The following is a 22,150-nucleotide window of genomic DNA, read 5'->3' on the forward strand; positions in this document are numbered from 1 at the left end:
CTCAAACATCTAATTTTATTTAAACATTTTGAGATTCCTAACTTTTCATCAAAACCCAAGGCTATTTTATAGAATGTCATGATGTGCTTTCCCCCTCCCCCCGATTTTCTAAAACATTTATTTAATATTATTTTCCTTGTTTTTATTGAGTAATTGACAACTATAAAATATTTGATCCCCCAGGAGTACCTTTCTTCTAAATCTCATATTGATGTTCCCTTCTCATTTCCTTTGATGGAGATGGTATTAATGATAGAGATGTCATGATAATCTACCAATTTAATCTTGTCATGCTTTCTCCAAAGTTGTTATATGAAGCTGTTCATCTGTTCCACTGAGATATCTTCAGACTACTAAACCTAACTTATTAAGCTTTTTATCTTTTTCATTTCATAATTAATCAAGAGATTTACCAGTATGTTATTTTGCTGTTCTCAAGAAACCTGATTTCATCTTGTTTATTTTGAAAAATATTAGCCATATTAGCTTCCAGAAGAAGCTGTTTGCTTACACCATAATTAAGAAGCTTACTTCTCTCAATAAATAAAAAGGTGATAAACAAACCTTATATATTTAAATAAAACGGTGCCCACTTTCATTCTCTGTCAGATCTTCTCCACTGCAGTGATAGCATCTTCTATTCCTTTTACCCCATTCCATGTCCTTCAGATCTATATAGGCAATGCTTCTATCATCAACTCTTCACTGGTTTGGAGATCTGAAAAAGAGAAGACTCAAAGAAAGATAACAGCAGTCTACATAAGTCGGGTGGAGAGTGAGAGTAGAGATCAACTGCTGATTGTCTATTTGAAAAAAAACTAGTAAAGGGTATCAGAAAAGGAAATACTTCTTCACACACTGTAGAAGTCCTGGCCATGTGGCACTGGAATATTAAAATGTCATAGGAGTTCAAAAAGCAATGATCAAATGTATTGAAGGAAAAACAATGGGAACTGTTAAATGCAAAAACTTGCATATGTTTTGCAAGCAACAGGCTACTGGAACTTGGGCAATTATCCTGTGATGTGTCACTATATGCTTATCTTATTCTTACCCCGCTTCTCTGAGCATCTACTATTGGCAGATTTTGGGAGCAAGAAATGGAGGGAGTGAGACATTTTGTGCAACCTAGAGGCCAGGGCTGACCCCAACCCAAGGCTGACCCTTGGCCTCTCATCTGCCAGAGATTCTTTTTCCAAAGACATATGATCTGTGAGGCATATCAGTTCTCAGCTGTTCTTTCCAGCCTTTACGAAAATGGTGCTTGTTATTATTTCACTTGTTATACCATCTGATGGCCTCCTTGTTTGTGTCAAGATCAGCTATAATGTTCACACAGTTTTAAAACCCACAAGTCTATTTTATTAATATCATATGATATCCCTATCTTTAATGGAATTCCTCTCAAACACTGCATTTTATGAGCAACCCAGCCAAGTTCCCATTCTTTATTGTGCCAAAGGTTGGTTGTTGTTGTTTTTCCTTCCCTTTCACTGCTTCACAGATTTACAGTTAACTTCCCTTATTAGTATTCTGACAGACAGAAGTTAAGTGGCCACCAGCTGGCATCCTAATTTTTCAAAGTAACTTTTGAACTTATAACTTTGAATATGTAAAGCACATCTGTAAACTCTACATATCTAATATAGAAAAGAAGTCAATATGAATAATGCAAGCTATGGATATTCCTTAAATATTAAATGCTTGGGAGGTAGAGGCTATTAGACTAGTGTAATTACTGTCCATAGGCTTTAATTTTCAGTAATACTTGATTGCAACCCAGTCAGATTCCAGGAAGAAATATTATAGGACCAAATGCAAGGTTATTATATGCCAAGGGTAAGGTGCTGCACCTGAGTCAAGACAATCCATGGTATCAGGATTGTCTTGATACCAGGTACAGGAGGGGGGATGAACAGATTGAGAGCAGCCCTGCAGGAAGGACTTGGGGGTGCTGGTGGGTGAGAGGCTGGACATGATCCAGCAAAGTGCACTCACAGCCCAGAAAGCCAGTTGTATCCCAGGCTGCATCAAAAGCAGTGTGGCCAGCAGGGCAAGGGAGGTGATTTTGCCCCTCTACTCTGCTGTGGTGAGACCCCACCTGGAGCACTGCATCCAGCTCTATCCACAGGAAGGATATGGACCGGTTGGAGCAAGTCCTGGGCGGGGAGGGCACGAAGTTAATCAGAGAGATAGAGCACCTCTCCAACGAGGAAAGCTTGGGAGGACTGGTGTTGTTCAGCCTAGAGAAAAGGCAGCTCTGGGCAGCCTTCCAGCACCTGAAACAGGCCTACAAGAAAGACAGAGAGGGTCTTTTTAGAAGGGGATGTAGTGACAGGACAAGGGGATGTAGTGACAGGACAAGGAAAGGAATGGCTTTAAACTGGGAGAGAGAAGGTTTAGATTAGGTATTAAGAAGAAATTCTTCACTGAGAGAGGTGGAAAGACACAGGAACAAGTTGCCCAGAGAAGCTGTGCATGCCCCATTCTTGGAAGTGTTCAAGGCAAGGTTGGACGGTTCTTGGGGCAACCTGGTCTAGTGGAAGGTGTCCCTGATTATGGTAAGGGGGTTGGAACTAGATGATCTTTAAAGTTCCTTCCAACCAAAACCATTCTAAGTTTCTCTGATACTTTATTGTCCAAATAAAATCCCAGGAAAAAAGTTATTTTCCAGCACAGTCAGATAATGGCTAGAAAAGAGACTGACAGTTCAAGTCCTAGTTGTTCTCAGTATTCTTGATCTTTTGCTCTATCTCCTCTAAAGTTTACTGTTTGTTTGATTTTTAAAATATGTGTGGAAATAGGGTTATGATTTTTGTGACAATCCACCCATAAATAGAAATGAGGCAACATTTTTATTTGTGTGGGACAAATGTCTCTCAACATGTGGGAGAGAGACTTTAACTTACTAGATAACTGCTAGATCTGGGAAAAAGGCAGGCATAAAAGACTTTTTTCCAGAATATTCTTTTTCCCTACACACCTTTCCTCCTGTATCTGCATAATATAAAATCACCCATTATTTGTCTGAGCATTTTTCTTGTTACAGCACATTCTTAGTGGATCTATATAGTATTTTACTCATCTGTTGTGCCATTGTTGTCAGCATGTTTCTGTTTCACTTACCAATGATTTGTTTCTGTTTCACTTACTAATGATTTGTTTCTGTGAAAATTTAAGCTAGCCTGTCCATTTTTAAACTTTAAGAACTTAAAAAAAATATTTCAGAAAGATAATTTTATTAGTTAAAAAAAAATGAATTGATCCTGTGATCTCCTTCTTTTCCTATGAGGATGCTCTGTGGGATTCCTGAGCTGGGTGGGGAGAAGGAAGAGAATTAGACAGAAAAGATACAAAAGATCAGTTAATTTTCCTTAACTTTCAACTGCAATTTCAAAGGCCCTCGGGTATCTCAGATAGATGCCCTCAGACACCACAAAAAGCTGAGCTATTCCTTAGGTTCAGCCAGCCCTGTATTCCAAGACATATCCCATTCCCTGGGATATGCCTTGACTGTCCCAGGGAATTTCAGATGACCCTCACCTAGAGACTAAAATGATGGGAAAAAAGTGGGGCTGAGGTTGTTTGTTTATCTCTTTCTAATCTACCATTTCCAATTGATTTGGTAAGCTGTGTAGCACAACTACGCAAAGGGAGACAGTAAAAGGAAATAATTGCAGTCATCCAGCCTTACTTTCCCAGGAACTGGGACAAGTCTAGTAACTGCCAAAAGTTATTTTATGGCTATGTTTTTTAAAGTCCAGTAATCTGTGTTCTGATCCATGGGATAGCAACTCTATTCCAGAAAATAATAATTCCAAAAAAAAAAGGTTTGGAGCAATATAGGAGCTCGATGACACCTGAGAATTTATTTCATTGGGATTTACAAATCGTATTTTTAAAGCTGCTTCACGACTTTGAGCATATGAAAGCAGTTAGGGACATGCAGGGACATATCTGGCCCTTATGGTTCATAGACGTTTAGTTTAGCCTTGCTTATTTTAAGCATAGGAAGTTCTACTATTGTGGTCCTAGCTGTTATTGCAAAAGGCACTATTATTTTACTCTAGATTAATTTAAAAAGAAATTATAATGACTCACTGGATCAATTATTCATACTTTGCTGAAGTGACAACATATTATTGTACCAAGATATAAAGTTGTATTTGCTCTTTAGCTTTGGACACAATGGTATTTTTAAAAAATCAAACACTAATGTGTACTTTGGCACATCTTCAGCATTTGTGCCTCCCTCTGATAAAATGCAATGTCAGAGCTTTCATCCAGCCTCTGTTCAGACAAGGACACTGCTTCAGAAGAATGCCAGACAATGTAGTAACTCTTCTGAGGTAGCCAGGGAAAACATACTTTCCCTTACAGTTAGCTGCTACATAACCTTGGTTTTATCCTCTTTTCTTTTTAAGTACCCCATTCATGAGAATGAGAGCTTTTGCAGGATTTATGCTTTTGTTCCACAGGAATTTACAGGAAAGAAACGGTTTTTCAGGAAGATTTCATTCCTATGCATTTATGAATTTTCTATAGCAAAGTTCACAGCAACAGCAATTTCAACTATATTTACCTGCAATTAAGAAATAACCTTAATCTCTCATTGCTGTCAACAACATGTGTTTATTTATCTTAAAATTAAAACAGACATTTAAGATCCTCCTATGGCCCTAGTAAACTAACTCTGTGCTTTCATAAAACACCAGATAACTTCTATTTATGTCTTTTTTCACCCTTTGCCACGCTCTTGACGAGATAACTGGTGCTGAGGGTCTCCACATTAGATACTTTTTCTGTTTTAATCTCATAATGGGAAGTTGGTCAGTTTGTATCATTGCCTGGGTGCTACTATGAGAGAAAATTAGATTTCACCGTGAAGTAAAAAGAAGATAAAATTGTAGCAGATTTTAGAGTCTGAAAGAGATACTGAATCATGAAGGTATTATTCAAAAATCACAATCATTACACTCACTTTTGTTTGCTTCATTTTGTGAAAACATCAGAGTGATTTAAGATCTGCATCTTTTCCTGGTTATTGTGGGCATAAATAAGTCACAGATTTGGAGGCAGATTCTCCAAATCTTGAACTATGCATGACATTCAATACAAAGTCAACATATAGTTGTTTATTTTGCTGAAGAATCAAGTTGGAGCACTTGTCCACGAATGTTCCAGCTGTGCTGTGCATATTTAAGACATATTCTAGTTAGCAGTGTCTGTTGGGATTGTGCTCGTGTCCTCAGTATTGCCAGACTTCGGTACTGAAGATACGAAGAATGAAAGAAGCCTAGTCACCACACAGTGATTTGGGTTTTTTCCTACTCATGCTGTGGGAAAGTAAGCCAGTCACTTAGTATTGGGGCCATCGATAGACTGACTCATTGTCATCTTTGCCTTAGTAATTTGTTTTTCGCATCGGAAGTGGGGTTTTTTTTTCTTGATATAGGTATTTAATCTAAGTCTTTCAGATTTAAGAGCTCTTACAGCCTGGCTGTGAGATGATGATCACATAAACCAATTCTAAAGGGCACTAAATATAATTACTCACCTTTAGTGGCAACAGTACTAATAATGAAATGAATTAGCAACTTGATCTTTTGGAAATATTAATTTGGCATCCAGATTTGGAGAGAAGTAGCATAAGAGTGTATGGTATTAGCCTCTTCAATTTCAAAAATAGGGGATACTAGCACTGATTTCCTGTATACTGACTGCTTCACTATTATCCTCTCTGACTCCTTCGCTATTATTCTAACGTATGAATCACTACATTTCTCAGTAATATCATTCAGGTATAATGTTTAGAAACAGCAAAGTAACAAGTTACAGCTAAAATCCATAATGCTTTGTCCTTTGTTAAATCTGAACTTTGTACCCTTGTGATAAGCAGCCTTCTCAGAATTAGTAGAGGTTAATTCTGTGACAGATTCCTAAACTCCCACGATACAAATATCTCCTCTTTAAGCAGTACCTTTTTTTTTTTTTCAGAAAAAAAAAAAAAAAAAAAAAAAAAAAAAAAAAAAAAAAAAAAAAAAAAAAAAAAAAAAAAAAAAAAAAAAAAAAAGAAGCCTGAAAAGCTGTCTTTTTTCCCCTCTTAGCTCTGTTCTTATGGTGTATTGGGTCTGGCTGAGATGGTGTTCATTTCCCCACAGAAGTCCTCACAGTGCTGTGCTTTGCATTGGTAGCTAGAGGGGTGTTGATAACACACCAGTGCTTTGGCTACTGCTAAGCAGAGCATCAGCGCTGTAACGTTCCTTCATTAATCGAGGGTAAGATCCTAGGAGGGGGCCCAGGTAGACCATCTGACCCAAACTGACCAAAGGGATATTCCAGACCGTATGATGACAGCTCAGATATAAAAGCTGAGGCAAGGAGCAGGAAGGCAGGCATTCATTGTCTCCAATGGCTGCCTGCTAAGGAACCATGTGTGCTGAAGCCCTGCTTCTCACGGGTGGGTGACCATCATTGCTCATGGGAATTAGAGAATAAACCGTGTTATCTTTCACTTTACTTTTGCACGCAGAAGCTTTTGCTTTGGTTTTGTTTTAAATAAATTGCCGTATCCTAACCATGGGTTGTTTTCCATCTTACTCTCTCCCCTGTCCGACTGGGAAGGTGAGTGATAGAGTGGCTAGGTGGGCACCTGGCATCCAGCAAAGGTCAACCTACCACATATCAGCATCTGGTTCAGATGGAGTTAAGGGTCCTCCAGTTCACTCAAACATCTGGTGCTATAAATATGCATGCCTTGGTATGATTCCAATTATTTTTGTGTCCACTGGCTTCTTCTGCTAAAAAATATATGAAGAGTTTATATGAGAGGAGCTTTCTTCCATCTGAGTTATGACTTTATCTCCAAAAACTGCTGAAGAAGGAAGAAAATTGAGGTTGTATAAAAGCATTATAACTAGACTGAGTCAGACAAAAAAACCTACAAACATTTAGACCAGCATCCTCTCCCTGACACCGATTCACATATGATGACACATGCAACAGTGATTATACACTGAGTTCCTCAGTGTTTCATTAACCCTTGTCTAAAATTAGCAGAGAAGTCCTTTTAACAGGCAACCAAGAGTTAATGGACAGAGTTAATGTGGACTCCAGTTGAAACAGACTGTCCATCCTTGGAGATATTCAAAATTTGACTGGGCATGGCCTGAGTAACCTGACCTTACTGGGCCTGCTTTGAGCAGAGAGTTCTAAACTAGTTGACTTCTGCACGTCTCATACTATGATTCTGTGACTAAGCTATGATTCTGTGATGCTGACTGTTGTGCTTAGCATCCATGAATCTACTGCTGGTACCTGGGATCTTTTCAGTTATACAATCAGAATGTCAAAACACAAATTTGTTTTCTTTTTGAAGGCACACAGGGTATAGCTAGATGCCTATAAATGAGATTGCTGCCCCAGCTTCTGTTAGAGTCCGTGGAAATCAAATCAATAGAGTTTGTAGTTGCATCAAGGCTTAAGAACCTAGGTTGCCCACAAACTAGGTTTTTCTATAAACTTACTACTAATTTGTTAAATTTATATTACAGCTTAGATCACCCCTGCCGATTTGGTGTGATACAACTTGTGCAGTTTATGTGGGTGACAAACAGGGAATTTACTGCTAGTCTAATTAAAGTCTTGATAGTCTAATTAAAGAATTATTATTAATCTAGACACAATGATACAATGAATTATATGCCCAATAATCCAAACATTACAGCTCATCTCTGTAATGAAATAGTGAAAATCAAAATACTCAAACTTTATAGTAATTGTCCCTTTCTATGGTATTATGCTCACCCTTCCACTGTCGCGCTGGCGACAGAGATCATGTCCTGAGGTTGATGGCTTCTGCTTAGGAGGGGAGGGTGTCATTGCAAATCATTCATGGTGTGATAAGGGCAGCTTTTTTACTTCTCTTTACTGAAAATATGATGTTGGTGTCAATGGTTTCCTCCTCCTTGCTCACAGGTCTGCTTAGTGCCATTATTACATACTTGCTAACACAGTTTGCTTTCTCCTTATTCATTGGTTCACAATTTCATGTTATACCAAAATCTACTATGTACAGTATGTTATACATATATCAGATACCTGGTTTTGGCTATATTTCTTAGTTCCAGTCAAACTCTCTCAAAGTATTAGCCAGCATCTTAGACAATATGGTTTCTCCCATCTGTTGGTTTCTAAGTTTCCAAAGGTTCTTGTCAATTATTTTTCAGCTGTTTCTCCTTGTCTGGTGGCTTCTCTTCTTTCTGAGACTTAATATTGTCTACAGATTTTACAGAGGCTTCCATTTTCATTCCCCACCGTGTTGTTTCTTATTATATTTGTCAGTGCAAACAGCCTTATAACAGTATTGTCAGCATATAATCCAGCACTCCTGCAAGCTCCCACTGCAGAGTATTCCAAGTGACACAGAAATAAGCTCATTTAATTCTTACTTAGTGTACTTACAGACTTAAGGCTGCAACATGCCATGGTCCTGATCCTTAGTCAGTCATTCTTTTTTCTGAGATACACACCTGGTCTGTGTTTCTTTTTATTTTTGCTATGGCCACACTGCAGAACTTGCACAGTGGTTGATGCCCACAAGGTTTTCACCTGCAAGAGAATATGGTTGTCATGTGAATAAAGTTCCAGAAGTACAGAAGACTTGTCTCCTATACCTAGAATTAAACCCTAAAATATTCTCTCCCTCTGTCTTCTCTTTCCACTTATTATGTGGTGAGTAAAATTAGCCCTTAAGTATTCTTTTCCTCAACTTTCCAGATAGAAGGGGCTAATCAAATGAGATATCCTAATAAAATAAAATAAAATGAGCTCCAGCACTGAGATGAAGTACCTTCTGCTATTTTTCTGACAAATATACCCTTATTAAAGATACATTCTGCCTACTCTTTGGGTCACTTATCATCTTCCTCATCTTGTGCATTTCCTTTTTATGTCGGAATTAATGTAGGAACTCCTTGCTCATCCATGCAGGTCTCCTGCTACCTTTGTTTGATCTCTTACTTGCTGGGATGGAGCTTTCTTGAGCTTGAAGGAACTGATATTTGAATATCAACCAGCTCTCCTGGACCCTTCTTCTTTGCAGGGTCATATCCTATGGGATTATTCCAAGAAGCTCTCTGAAGAAGTTGGAATCTGAGTTCCTGAAGTGCAGACTTGTGGCCCTGATTTTTGCCCAGCTTCCTCCTCTTTGGATACTCCTCCTCCTGTATTCTCTTTGATTATGTGACCCCAGTGGTCATATGGCCAGTCAGCCAAGGCTTCTCCAACTTTCATATCCCTGACCAATTCTTCCTCGTTTGTAAGTATAAAGTCCAGGAAAGAACATTTTCTTGTTGACTCCTCGAGGCTGAGACAGTTGGGCATGGACAAGAGAGGCTAAGGAGGATCCCATCCATGTGTATAAATACCTGAACAGAGGGAATAAAGAAAAGGTGGCCAGACATTTTTCAGTGGTGCCCACTGAGAGGACCAGGAGCGTTTACCTTAAAATGAGATGAATTGCATCATGAAAGTGCCTGTTTTTCTCCACTCACTATAAAAATATCTGGATATCTGGATCTGATACAGACATCTGTGACAGAGATATCTAAATTTAGGTGAGCTAACTGCTCTGTAGTAGAATAAATCTGGGCAGCACAGCTGACAAATATTTCAAGATAAGAATTCCTCCTTTCATTTAGCTGAACTCACATCACCACATGAAGCATCAAACCCTTAGTGAACTGATTGGTTTAGAGCACTTCTGTACATTCCCAGATGCATTTAAGACACTCAAACATAGCACTGCCTTTTTTGCCTCAAAACTGGCAGGAATGGTGAAATATCATGCCTGAAGTTACCTACACACACCACACAATTGAACAAAAGCTGGCTTCAGAGGAAATCACCACTAAAGATTATTTCTCCAAATTTATTTTTCCTTTCTGCCACTGGAGGCCTGGGTCAGCTCAGATGTTGATGGACACTTCCACTCAGATTCACTAAACTAGGCTTTTTTTTCCAGAGAGCTACATGTTTTTGAAAACAAGAGTATGGAAAAGACTTGATCAATTTTAATTACAGTTTTGACTATGTTTTGCACATTATTAGTTCCTGAGTGTGTCTGGATAGAATTTAGGCAAGTGCCTCTAACTGAAATAGTACACTGTATTCTAGCAGCGGGACACAATGTTGTTTGACTGCTAACATGCTGGACTAGTGAAAAAAGAACATTTTTTCCCCACGTTTAACAAAGTATCTGTTGAGGTAAGTGGTCATATTCACATGCCACCTAAGCTTATGTGGCTAGCTAATAGGTAAAAACTATGTATATCATAAATCCTCTAAAAGTCATTTGAAGAGTCACTTGAACCAAGATACAGAATGCTTACTCAACAGGAAACTCAAGGCATGGGGCCTTAGAATTTAGGCTGAGTTAGCATTGCAGCTGGATAGGTCTGGCTGATGATATGGTGGTTAACAACATTTCTGTTATATTCTGCTCTGTTTCTGTTTATATTTTGACTTATGTTCAAAGGAGACTAAACTAGCATTACAAGGAGCCAGTGTAACAGCTCAACAGCACTGTAACACTGCGTTTTTTAATGCAGTTGCATTACAAACATAGAATAAAAGGGTGGTTCCTAATAAAGGAGGTTTGTAATTCATACAGAGCTTTATATAGAAGAAAATCAATTTGGGCATAAGGCCTGCTCAAGAGCTCTATATATGGATAACATATACAATGATGAAGAGACTGAAGGTTATTTAGAACATAACCATTGTCAGTGCTGTGCAGGGCAGTGTCATAGCACATCTAATTTGAATGATCAGCATAATTTTGATATTGAAAAGACAATTTTCATTTTATATCTTTTTCTAATAGATTTTTATACTGCGTTATAAGTGTTAGGAGAAACGCCAGTTCATTAGACTTCATGACCTAGCAGTAACTTACCATGAATATATATTCAGCTCCCCTCTCTTCCTGTAGGACAGAAACCATGCACTGCAATTAATACTTTAAAGTAATATTGGCACTGCAAGAGCATGGAGTTACTTGGTCTTTCCTCTTCTAATTCTATAACAAAATGATTTTCAGAGAGTATCAAGGCCTTACCTGTTGAGATTTTTTTTTTTTTTGCGTATTAAAAAAATTAAAAAATAACATAGCTTTCAGATAAATGGATTGATGGATTGAATATCTTTTTTCCTAAGGAATACATGTTTAAACTGTTTTCTACTTAATCATACCTTACTGACATTACAAAAATGACAAGTATTGCCAAGATCAGAATGGAAATGTCTTGTCCAAATAAGACTTCATAACAGCATTGGATTTCTTCTTGCATCTGTACTGACTCTCAGTGCACTAAGCCTGCAGACGTCTGTATTATCTACCATTTCCTTTATTTTTTCCCCCCAACATATCTCAAGGGTTTGGAGATTGTTTTCTTGGTTTTTGTTTTCTAATTGGAGCTATTTTCTCACATATTTCTCACATTCCTTCACAGTTTGTTGTATTTACATTCTTTATTCTGTATTTCAACTTCACTGTCATTGGTTTTATTGAGGCTAATTGACTTCTGCACACTCCATTCAACCCCACTTGTTAAATAGAAACTTGAAAGCCATACGGGGATTTTTTTGTTTTTTAAACACTGTATATCTACATAACAGCACATGTTGGCAACTGTCAAGATTGGGTGTCTAACATCAGATCTGTAACTCAAAACATACTGAAAAAGCTAGGCCATATAAATTTTAAAAAAATTCTAGTTACTTCTCAGTTTTTACATTTAGGGATTTTTTAGGTAGTGTCCACATCAGTGTTCATTACACACAAATATTTAAATTATTATATTATTTTTCAAGGGATTTAAAAAAAATTGTTATAAACTCATAGATTTTTAAGAGACAAATTAGTTTTAAAGAAAACAACTTCAAACTGATACACACTGATGTGTTTACTCCTGTGATTCTTCTGCTTTGAACGGACTTCTCTCATAGTACACGTACCTCTCCAAACAGGTGGGACTTCACAGATCCTTCTTACTGTTAGACCTTCCTCTGTCACCTGTGTGAAACACTGGCAGCCTCTGCATTCATTCTTCATAACAAAATCCAGTTTGTGTCACATTATGTGGAAATACGACTTTTTAAGAAGAATCTGCTCTGAGAGACAAGCACTCTGAAGACAAGACACTACCTCAGTCTTTATTTGTGGACTCCGTACCATTTCCTCTAGATTCATAGCTTACTCCACAAAATTGGCTAAGCAATCATCTTGCAGTGGCAGCTCATTATGCTCTTTTTTTTCCCCTGCAAAGCCACTGCGCGGTACTGAAGAAGCTGTAACTGCTGCTAATGTGAGCATGAATTCGTCTGAAGCACAGCTATGCCTTTTTGGAAGATGATGTTACTTCACTTCTATGGTCTCCTGCATTAACCATGCTTGTGGCCAGCAAAGGTAATTAATCTAAGTTGTAAGAGACACAACAGAGATGAAGGGATCTATGCTATTAGCTTAAGCGTACAGCTGTGCTATGCACAGCTATGAGGAGCCCGTCAGAATATACCTGAACTAGTTCAAAACTGTCTCTGTGATTTAATAGGAAATAGGTGTGGCAATATAAAGATCCATGCAGGCTGCAAAATCTGTCCTAGACCAAGGGAAATATTTGAGATGTTTCCCAACCTGAGCACTGTGTTGCAGTAATGACATTTAGAGCTTGTTCAGATATATCTGCACGGTGTTTGGACATACCCAAAGACCAGACTTGTAAGACTATACACATGTATGTAGACACTGAACAAAGATGATGGCAATGTAATCAAAAATCTGTATTCAGCTATGAAATCTTAAAAGTAGCTCAGTGTTCCTGTTAATGATGGCTCTGGCATTGCCTATGTTGCCTAAAAAAGGAGGAGAAAAGATGAAGAAAACCAAGCCAACCTCCTGCTGTTTCTTACTAAGAAATTCAGTTCCAGTTTTTTGTTTAAGCCAACTTTCTAAAAGAAACTATCTAAGCCCATATAGAGATCACAAACTTTATGCAGTTTACACAACCAAGAACATGGAATTAAAACCAAGTAGGTTAATAAAGAAGTTTGAAAATAGTGAGAAAATAAATACAGTCAGTAAATTCACAGCCCGCTTTCAGGTCTGTCCATAAGTAAATTAGGTACATTCATTTCATTAGATTTACATCAGGAAAAATCCTATTTATTTCCCACTGACATCATCTGCATTAGAGGTTAAAAAACACATGCTAAAAACAAAGCTATAAACCCCAAAATTGTACCTTTTTTTTCATTTTCTGGATAGGAATGTATAGATTTTAGTTTAAATTCTTTATACAGTACAGCAAGCAAAACATGACAGTAAATGTAATATTTACTTAAAACAGTACAAAATTGTAGAATAGTATAAATATGCAGTATTGGTTTTTTGTATGTTTATTAGGATAAAATTAACCTAGTTCCATAAGAAACTTTAAAAATTTGAATAGGTTTATACAGATGAATAAATGTAAAGATAAGTACCTTGCTTTCTTATTTTCTAGCCACTGATTGAATAGTGAATTAAAAACAAGATTAAAATTGCTAACAGTCCTGCTCTGCTTGCCTTTGTGCAATTACATTTGGACTTGTGTGAATTCAGATCCTGTCCTTCAAGTCAACTTTTCACAGAACTGTGTTTGCAAGAACTGTTATTACCAAGAAGATTCTTTTCTTGGCTCATTTTCATTGTGGAGCAAAGTTTAAACTGTCACAAACTTGCTGACTAACAGCAATTAAGCGTATTTTTTCCTAAAAGGAATCTGAAGCAATACTTTCTTTTAAATGTAAATTTGAAACTATTTTGACTACATGCTATTTAGAGCACTCTTTCTGTTTCTTTAAATACAGTTCTTCGGAAAAAAAACAATTTTCTGCAGGATTCAGAAAACAGTGCTAACCATTGCTGTCATTGTAGGCCCTTAAGATTTAAGAGGGTCAAACTGAAAAAGTAAATCTTAAAACTAGCATTAAAGTGTTTTAGTCAACAGGACTTGTTCATCTAACTAATAATGTCCTAAAAGTTCTGAAAGAAACGTATCTTACATTCAATATATATTCTGTACGAGAGAGTACAAGAGAAATATGGACTTACCGGAGACAGTCTAACAAAGGGCTGCCAAGGTGATGGAGGGACTGGAGCATCCCTCCTGAGGAAAGTCTCCAAGATCTGGGACCTTTCAGCCTGAAGCAGAGAAGGCTCAGAGGGGATCTCATCAATGTATATAAATATCTGAAGGGAAGGTGCATAGAGGATGGAGTCAGGCTCTTCTCAGTAGTGCCCAGTGACACAACCAGGACAATGGGCCCACACAGAAACACAGGAGGCTCCCTCTGAACATCAGGAAACACTTTCTTTTTTTTACTGTGATGGTGACTGAGCACTGACTTCAGTTGCCCAGAGAGCTTGTGGAGTCTCCATTCTGGGAGATATTCAAAACCCCTCTGGTCCTGGGCAGCCTGTTCTAAGCATCCCTGCTTGAGCAGGAGGGTTGGACCAGATGGCCTCCAGAGGTACCTTTCAACATCAATCATTCTTTGATTCTGTGGTTCTTTGATTTGAAGGAGCCTTAGTGCTTGCCAATTACTTTACATTATAGATTAATATTATGCCGTAGTCAAAACCTTTGGAACCAGTTAAAATATACAGATAACAAACACTATTTTGAAAATACAAAGATTAGAAAGAAATGCATGACCTTCCTCTTTTGGCCTGTTACCAGTACATTGACATATATGGTTACATAGCTTTAAAAACCCCTGAAATGTTCTATAAAGAATAAGAACCAAAGAAGGACATATTTAAAGCCTAAAGTAGTCACATGACTTGTTTTGATATAAACCCCATAAGTACCCTGGTCTCGGTACATAAGCTGTATCACCCATCCAAAATTTGTCCCTAAGTATGAAAATCCCTCTCCACACACAACTTGAGTATCTCTGTTGAATCTACCCCTGCCTCTACTGATTCTTTTACCAAGCACTATGGAATATTTTCTAATTTCCCTATTAAATACATTCTGGTTCTTGCCAACTGCCCTTTCTTCCCTTAGAGGACATGAATTGCACAAGTTCAGAGCTGAAGGTTGCATCTTAATAAATGCTTATGCAATTGTATTCCAACATTTGCAGACTCAAATTCCACTTGGCAACTGTTAACTAGAGTCCAAGTTGGAGTTTCTAGGACAGTGTACTCCACAGAGCTGAGATACAACATTTAAAAAATCATGGAGATCAGGTGACAACTTGGTGGGCTGAGATGTCACATGCAACACTTGAGAAACAGTTTACTTTGGAGATACTCGTTGCTAACAATATAGAGGATGCTAGAAGTTAAACTGATTAAACTGATTACATGAATGGTCCAATTTTCACATCCCATGAAATCTGGCAATATAATTAAGAGATTCCCTTCTATTTGGTAGCTGAAGCACACTGAAACACTCTGTACAAACTTTCTTAAACTCAAGATGACCTTTACTAATAACTGTTCCTTCTAAGACGGAATGATTAAACATAGAAGCATTCATTATGTATAGAATTAAAGAGGAAAAAGGGGAAAAGCCTGTTAGGAAAATAATAGCATTAATCCATTTCTAACCTACATTTCTATGCCAACTTTGTTTCCTAACTGCTAGGGCTTTTATGTGCAACAGGAACATAACAAATGCAATAAACAGGATAGGCCTGAAATTTCCAATTTTTTTTTTTTTTTTTTTTTTTTTTAATAGCTGTAGTAACTGCTGCATTAGCTAGATACGGGCTGCAAGCAAGGTCCCAGGCACACACACAAAGTCTCACACTTCCACTGCCTCCTCTCTTATAATCCTGTCTATCTTCACTCCCACCCCCATCTAGAAACATAACTGCGAGCTCACTCTCCACTTCTCTGCCCTCCTACACACACATATTGGGACTTAACTCCCTCAAGACCTCAGCCAGCTCATCAGTGATGACTGCCTGCACACCACCACTTTACCCTGTTGCTCAGGTCAGCCTCCACACTAGCAAGCAGCCTACGTAAAGGTGATGACCTGGGCTGCAGGTTAAAGTTCTGCGTGCTGGCCATTAGTGAGAGCGAGAAGCCAATTTCATGAGAGTATCTGCCTTGCAGATCAGTTCTGCTGCATCACAGGCAAACACTCTGCTGCTGCCAAGAGCTGCATCTATGGCTGTTTTGAAATTATTGCCTACCACAGCTACACATCTGGCAATCTGAGAACCTAGAAATGAGTCAGCCTCCTCTGATACACCTTAATGGTGTATCATTTTTTACTGGTTTTACTCCAGGAGGTCATAAGCATCTAAACGTTTAGAGTTTTAGGAGGAACTGAGAAGAAAATCACGTTTTCTTGTCACAGAACAGTGCTTTGCTTTCGCAAGAACATTAGGCAAACGGGCTTACGACCCTCCATTACTTCAGGTAGATGCCTATTCAAAATCTCTCTCCGGGTCCTCAACATGCCTTCTGTGCCATATCGTACTTCTTCTCGCCCCGTGGTGATAAATATATGGGCAAGGCCCTGGGCTTAGGACGCAGCAGCCTGACAGGGCAGAGCTGAAACGTGAAGAGCCAGGGAAGAAGACGACGACACCTCCTCAGCACCCCCGAGAGAAACGCCAGGAGCGGAGCGTGGCGGGGGCCGCGCAGAGGAGGAGGAGGAGGAGGCGGAGAAGTAGTAGGAGGAGCAGAACAGCAGGAGCAGAAGAGGAGGAGTGCAGACGCCCCCAGCCCCGGGGAGAGCCAACGCCGCTGTTAGCGCGGCGGGCCGGGCCGTGCCGGGCAGGAGGCGATGCCAGTGCCGGCTCCGCCGCCGCGGGGGCAGGCCGGGGGCGGGTCGGGGGCGGGCGCAGCGGGGCAGGGCGGTGGCGGCGGCGGCGGCGGCGCCGGGCGAACGGGTGGGGGAAGGAAGGAAAGAAGGACCGAGCGACGCGGGGTTGGGTCGGAGCAGCTGCGGCCGCGCCGGGCCAGGATGGATCACCACCAGCCCGCCAGCCGCTACCAAGTGGTGAGTGCGGCGTCCCCGGCGAGGCCCCGGTTCTCGCCTCCCGCCGCCCCCTCGGGCTGGCGGGGCGGCCGGGGCGCCCTTTCGCCCCGGTTCGCGGCTCCCACTCGCGGGGCTCTGGCAGGGACCCACGGCGTTCCTCCAGCGCCCGACCGGGACCGAGCGCTGCCCCGTCCCGCGGCGGGGTCTGGCAGCCGGGCCTGGCTTGGCCGCGGGCGCTGCCCCCGCTCGCCCCCCCGGCAGCCGGAGAGGGCGGCTGCCTGGCCTGCTCGGCAAATCGCCTTTGCTCGCTCGCCCTCCCCTCCCGCGGCTCTCCGCGGTGCTCGGTCCCGGCCCGGGAGCGATGGGGTTTTCCGAGCGCCTGCCCCGCCCGGGAGGGGGTGGCGGCTCCCGGGAGATCGGCCGGGGCAGGAGAGCGGTGCGCCCCAGGCTGATGCGGGGCGGCTGGGGAAGGGCAGGGTGAGCTGTCTCTGGTTAGTACGTGCCGGGGAGCGAGTCTCTGAAACCCTGTGATTTCTAATAGCCCGTAGTTGTCTGGCACACGGTAGAGTGTAAGGCCTGGATGAAGGGAGCTGTAAAATGCAGGAGACTGACCTTCAGCCAGGTACTCTGTGTGTGTGTGTGTATATGCACATATAGGAGCACTGCCTTAAAAACAGTCTTCAGTGTTTTGCAGTTCAGTAAGACCAATTTAAGTGCCCGTTCTTTCATTCCTGAATTTCACTACAGAAATTATTATTTAGGATATAAAGATTTTCCTCCTGCCCAAATTGACTGCCCTGCTTGTTTCTTGCAGTCATTAGTTTAAATGTCACTTATACTCAAAATACATAAGCTTTTCTGATTATTGGGTGGAAAAATTACTTAGGTGCAGTTAGTGTCCTCAGAAGTTTCAATTTTATCCTTCAGTTCCTTGTACTTGACGGCTCTGCTGTCAATCTGAAGGTATGGAAGTCTGAAATCTTTGCTACTGTCTGTAATTGAAATTTCTATTGCAACCTTCTAACTAAATCCTGATTTATTTATTTTGGGGTGTTAGTGTTCTACAGCTTGAGCAGTGAGAAGAATGTCCACAAAAGTAAATCACATTTTACTTCTGTGCATGTGGAAATACTTATATTCAGATTGTTCCTAGGTTAGGATTTAAGAAAAAATGCTGTCAAAACCCTTTATTATATTTGGAATATTTATTTGCATAGTCTTACAGCACTGGAAATTTTGCTATGCTTTTGAGCACTTATCTACAGGGATTGTCATGTATCTGATGTGCACACCAAGCACCCCGTGACTTCTCATGAGTGATGTGTGCCTTAAGGTTGCCTCTTGGTTGCCAACTTCTTTATGGGTCAGTGCTTTCTAGCACACTTCTCTTCCTGCACCATGCTTCCATAACTTGAAATCAGTAGGAGTCCTAAAGTCATTCCTTCTTCTCTGCAGTGGAGAACAAAAATGCTGGCAGAGCGTTTTCTCAAGAGCCTACTAACACTATCTTCCCTGAGGCCTGAAGTAACCTGGGTGTGTTTTAAAAGGCCTTAAAAGCATATGATATTAAACTTCAGTCAGATAAAAGTGAAACCTTAATTCAATTCCTCAGAGGACTTACAAAAAACATGGTAAGACGGAAGGAAGAAATAGTCTACCTCTGTAATATTTCTATGGCAGGTTTGTTAGGAACTTCCAGTGATGGTGCTGGTGCCCAGCTTTGGGTAAATGTGCTTTGGTGTGGCCTTCCAAAAGTTCATATCTTAATGTTTGACTGCATGAGCTGGCCTCCTCAGTTCACTGTGTATGTTAAACTGCGTGGTCCATTGGTGGCACTGAATTTTGTTATGGAAATGTTCTCTGAAGCCTTTGTAATTACAGCATGTGAAGTTTTGTTGAATTTTTTTGTAAATCAGTCTGATGTACTCCAGACTTTAAAATAAAACCTTACTACTTACTGTCTCATAGGAAAGAGTATGTTGTTTTATTTGCTTGGTTATATCTGATTGCTAGAGATTTTTGTTATTTATTTACTGTTTTGGGTCAGGGAATGGAAGGAACAAGGCAATTGCAAATATACTTAATTAGCACCTGAATATTCAAGCATGTGATCTTAAGTGTTGGGGTGTATTTGCTTACATAATGGCTGTGATAGGTACTAAACAATAGATCATTTCAGATTTTGCAGTTGTGTCCTAGTTGTTAAGAACAAAATATAGAAGAAAAAGACGATTTAATGTAACTAATATCACATTTTATGGATGTTTTATGAATTTAGTTTTATAAATATCCAACTCCCTAGTGCTAAGCTTGTGGAATCTGGCCTGTTCTCCTGTGCTTCCTGTATGTCTTTTTTTCTTTTTTTTTCCTCTCATGAATAATAATAAACACCTTTCTTTGGTTCTCTTTGTACCCATTCTGCCTTTACTTCTAACTGATCTGCTTGGTTTTATTCAGGGCAAGTTCTCATCTAGATAGAAAGATTTGTAGATGTATATTATTATGGAAAGAATTACTGACTTACGTTTCTATGCCTGGCAGTGACAGTAGCACTTCAGAGAAGCTGAAGGAGCTATCTTTCTCTTTCTATTTGTGGTTTCTTCAAGCAATGTAGACAAAAAAAGACTTAAAGATTGGCAGGCAATTTAGTTTTGAGCTTTAGCATTAAAAGCCAGTTCTATGACTTGTTATGAAATAGAAAGTGTCCTATCATAAAGCTAACCCTCAGCTTTTCTTGGATTTTGTTTGTTTGTTTGTTTTTTTAATCTCTGTTGGAAATAACTCTAAAGCTTCGTTCTTACATGTTGTTTCTCCTTGTGTGTCTGCATTTTATTTACAAAGAAGTTTAAAAATGTTCAAACTAGGCAGCTGTTAAAAGCTGCTACTTGGAATTGTAGCAAAGTAAGTGTTGTGAGCCAAGAGCAGGCAGTACGTCAGCATTACGTAACTCTCTGCCGCGGGCGGGCGTGATTTGTATTGCTTTCTGCCCCTCCTTTTTTGTCCTCTCTTCATAGGACAAAAAGACAACTAATTGACGGGTAAGAATTTGTCATGCTTCCCTGCAGGAATGTGACATTAGAAGTAAATTAGCCAACCTTTGTCTTGCTTTACTTCCCCTTTTTTTTTTTTTTTTTCTTTTGTCCTTAGACACTTGCATGACTGCGATCCTGTTGGTAAACATTTTGCATTGGACATTCCTTGCAGGTATAGTCAGTTCAGCTGTGTCATTTCCTTTATATTGTATTTTTCTATTTCTTCCCCTATTCTGCTTTTCATTGAATCAGGCATCAATTTCACGAAAATTATGGTAAAATTATTCAGTGGTCATTCTCCTGATTGTTTTTACCTTCTAGCTGTTTGTCATCTGACCTTTATTTGTGCATTACTATCTTGTTTGAAATGTCTGCTCCTAGTCCAGTCTGTTTGCCAAAAAGTGATTGGAACGATGCTTTGTGAATCTGTACTGAAACAAAGAAAAAGAAATACAGCTGTTTTTTCTGGTGCATAAAACCTGGGTGAGCAACTGAGCGTTAAAGCTCAATATTGCCATTTTTACTGTGAAATGTGGTTTTCAGATAACTGAGTTGAGAGGGCAGACTTCACAAGCATACGAGTGATTTAGGCCCAGAAATCATATTGAAGGCTGCATGACTTATATGCTGTTCTGCTCAAGAATTATAATAAATTCTTAGCTCTCCCCAGTCTCTATTGATTAAACTTTTGGGCAACCAGTATGGGGTCAGGTAGTCATGAGTCTTTGACTTAGGGTTTTGTCAGAGCTAAGTAGGTGAGTGATAAAATGGGTAGGTAACAAACCAGTTTGGATGGAGGCAGGAGTCCACAGGGATGTCAGTTTAGCTGCTACTGAACTTGCCATGCTGCTGTAGCACTTGGACTTCATGGGGGTTTGTAAGTGATGTGTGAGGCAAGACTCCGAGATGGCAGCCTGTTGTTGTACAGCACTATACAGGGATAAAGAAATTGTAATTTTTTTTTTTTCTTTTCAAGAGGTGTCAATCGTGTATGAATGTAAGTTGTGTGTGCTTTTTAGAAACAGGGTTAAGAGATGAAAATTTATACTGTAAACCCTTTGTAGCAAAACAGAAACTTAGATAAGGCTTTATTTTCCGTATCTGTCAACTCCATTGTTGCTGACACTTTACTCTCACAAAGTTGTCTGGTTAAAAACCTTAATCAAAGTCAAATTGTCTTTGTAGCTCTCATGAAAGTCAGCCTACACAGGAAATGTGAACAAAGAAAAATCTCTTCCTCCTTGCTTTTTTTTTTTCAGAGGACTTAGCCTAATAGTGATTAGCAAATAAACTCACAAATACAGTTTATTCTATGCCTTTTATATAAGACCACTAGCTTATATCTAGCATATTTTCTACAGTATTTATTGTCTTAGGGAAAGTCTTATGTAATTGGTGCTACTGAACAGATCAAGCTAGCTTATGTTAGGGGAATTCTGTTGCTTTACACAGATATGAGATGATGTTATAACTGGTAGATATACTGCATCTAGAGGACTAAGTTTATAGTATTGAAAAATACTGAGTAAAGATACATTAAGTGGTAAACGTTACTGTTGCCTGCTTGTGACAGTTGCAATGATATTTTTAGTGAGCCTTAGCCATTGAAGATACAATTTTTTGTGGCACTGACTATTTGCGTATGAAACACCTAGCATAGACTCTTAATAGTTTAGAAAAACAACCGAGGATCTCCTGAAATGAAGTAAATGATGCTTTAGGACAATGGTTTGCCCTTGCTGCTTTGTTGCTTTTTTTGGAAGGTAAAAATAGACATTTTAAATTCTGAATTTATTTTTGTAACACTTTCATCTGTGACAAATTTGTCTATTTAACAGTAGTTTTTTTTCTTGAATACCTGTGATATTTTCATAAACATTTTTACGTGTTTTTTTAATGAAGACAAAGAAGAAAAATTATAAATGTTGAGATACGTTTGCAAATACAGTAGTAACACCACTAGTTAGATAATACTTAAAGGAATACATTTTAAATTTTGTTCGCTTTTTAGTGAAAAACTTTTTAAGTTTTTAATACATTTTATGCAAACAAGGAAATATACCTCAAATC

General features: G+C 39.4%; 1 protein-coding gene and 1 long non-coding RNA gene across 4 annotated transcripts in view; one reads left to right on the top strand and one right to left on the bottom strand.

The window, feature by feature from the left end:
• Positions 1-578: 578 nt before the first annotated feature.
• LOC114056066 lies at positions 579-14,291 on the bottom strand. Its single transcript, XR_003570898.1, has 3 exons — positions 14,156-14,291; positions 10,958-10,987; positions 579-718 (listed from the first exon to the last, which is right to left on the bottom strand). It is a non-coding gene; the product is annotated as an uncharacterized LOC114056066 (long non-coding RNA).
• A 2,643-nt stretch (positions 14,292-16,934) lies between these two features.
• The window catches only part of NDFIP2 (Nedd4 family interacting protein 2), a 45,170-nt gene continuing 39,954 nt past the window's right edge, over positions 16,935-22,150 (top strand). For all 3 annotated transcript variants that reach the window (XM_027880914.1, XM_027880915.1, XM_027880916.1), the window contains exon 1: positions 16,935-17,069. In XM_027880914.1, coding sequence (XP_027736715.1) covers positions 17,034-17,069 — 36 coding nt within the window. In that variant the 5' untranslated portion in view covers positions 16,935-17,033. The remainder of the gene's footprint in view (positions 17,070-22,150) is intronic.

Source organism: Empidonax traillii, unplaced genomic scaffold (genome assembly GCF_003031625.1).
Source record: "Empidonax traillii isolate 1590-97213 ecotype Southwest subspecies unplaced genomic scaffold, ASM303162v1 scaffold78:size1262613, whole genome shotgun sequence".
In the NCBI taxonomy this organism is placed as follows: domain Eukaryota; kingdom Metazoa; phylum Chordata; class Aves; order Passeriformes; family Tyrannidae; genus Empidonax; species Empidonax traillii.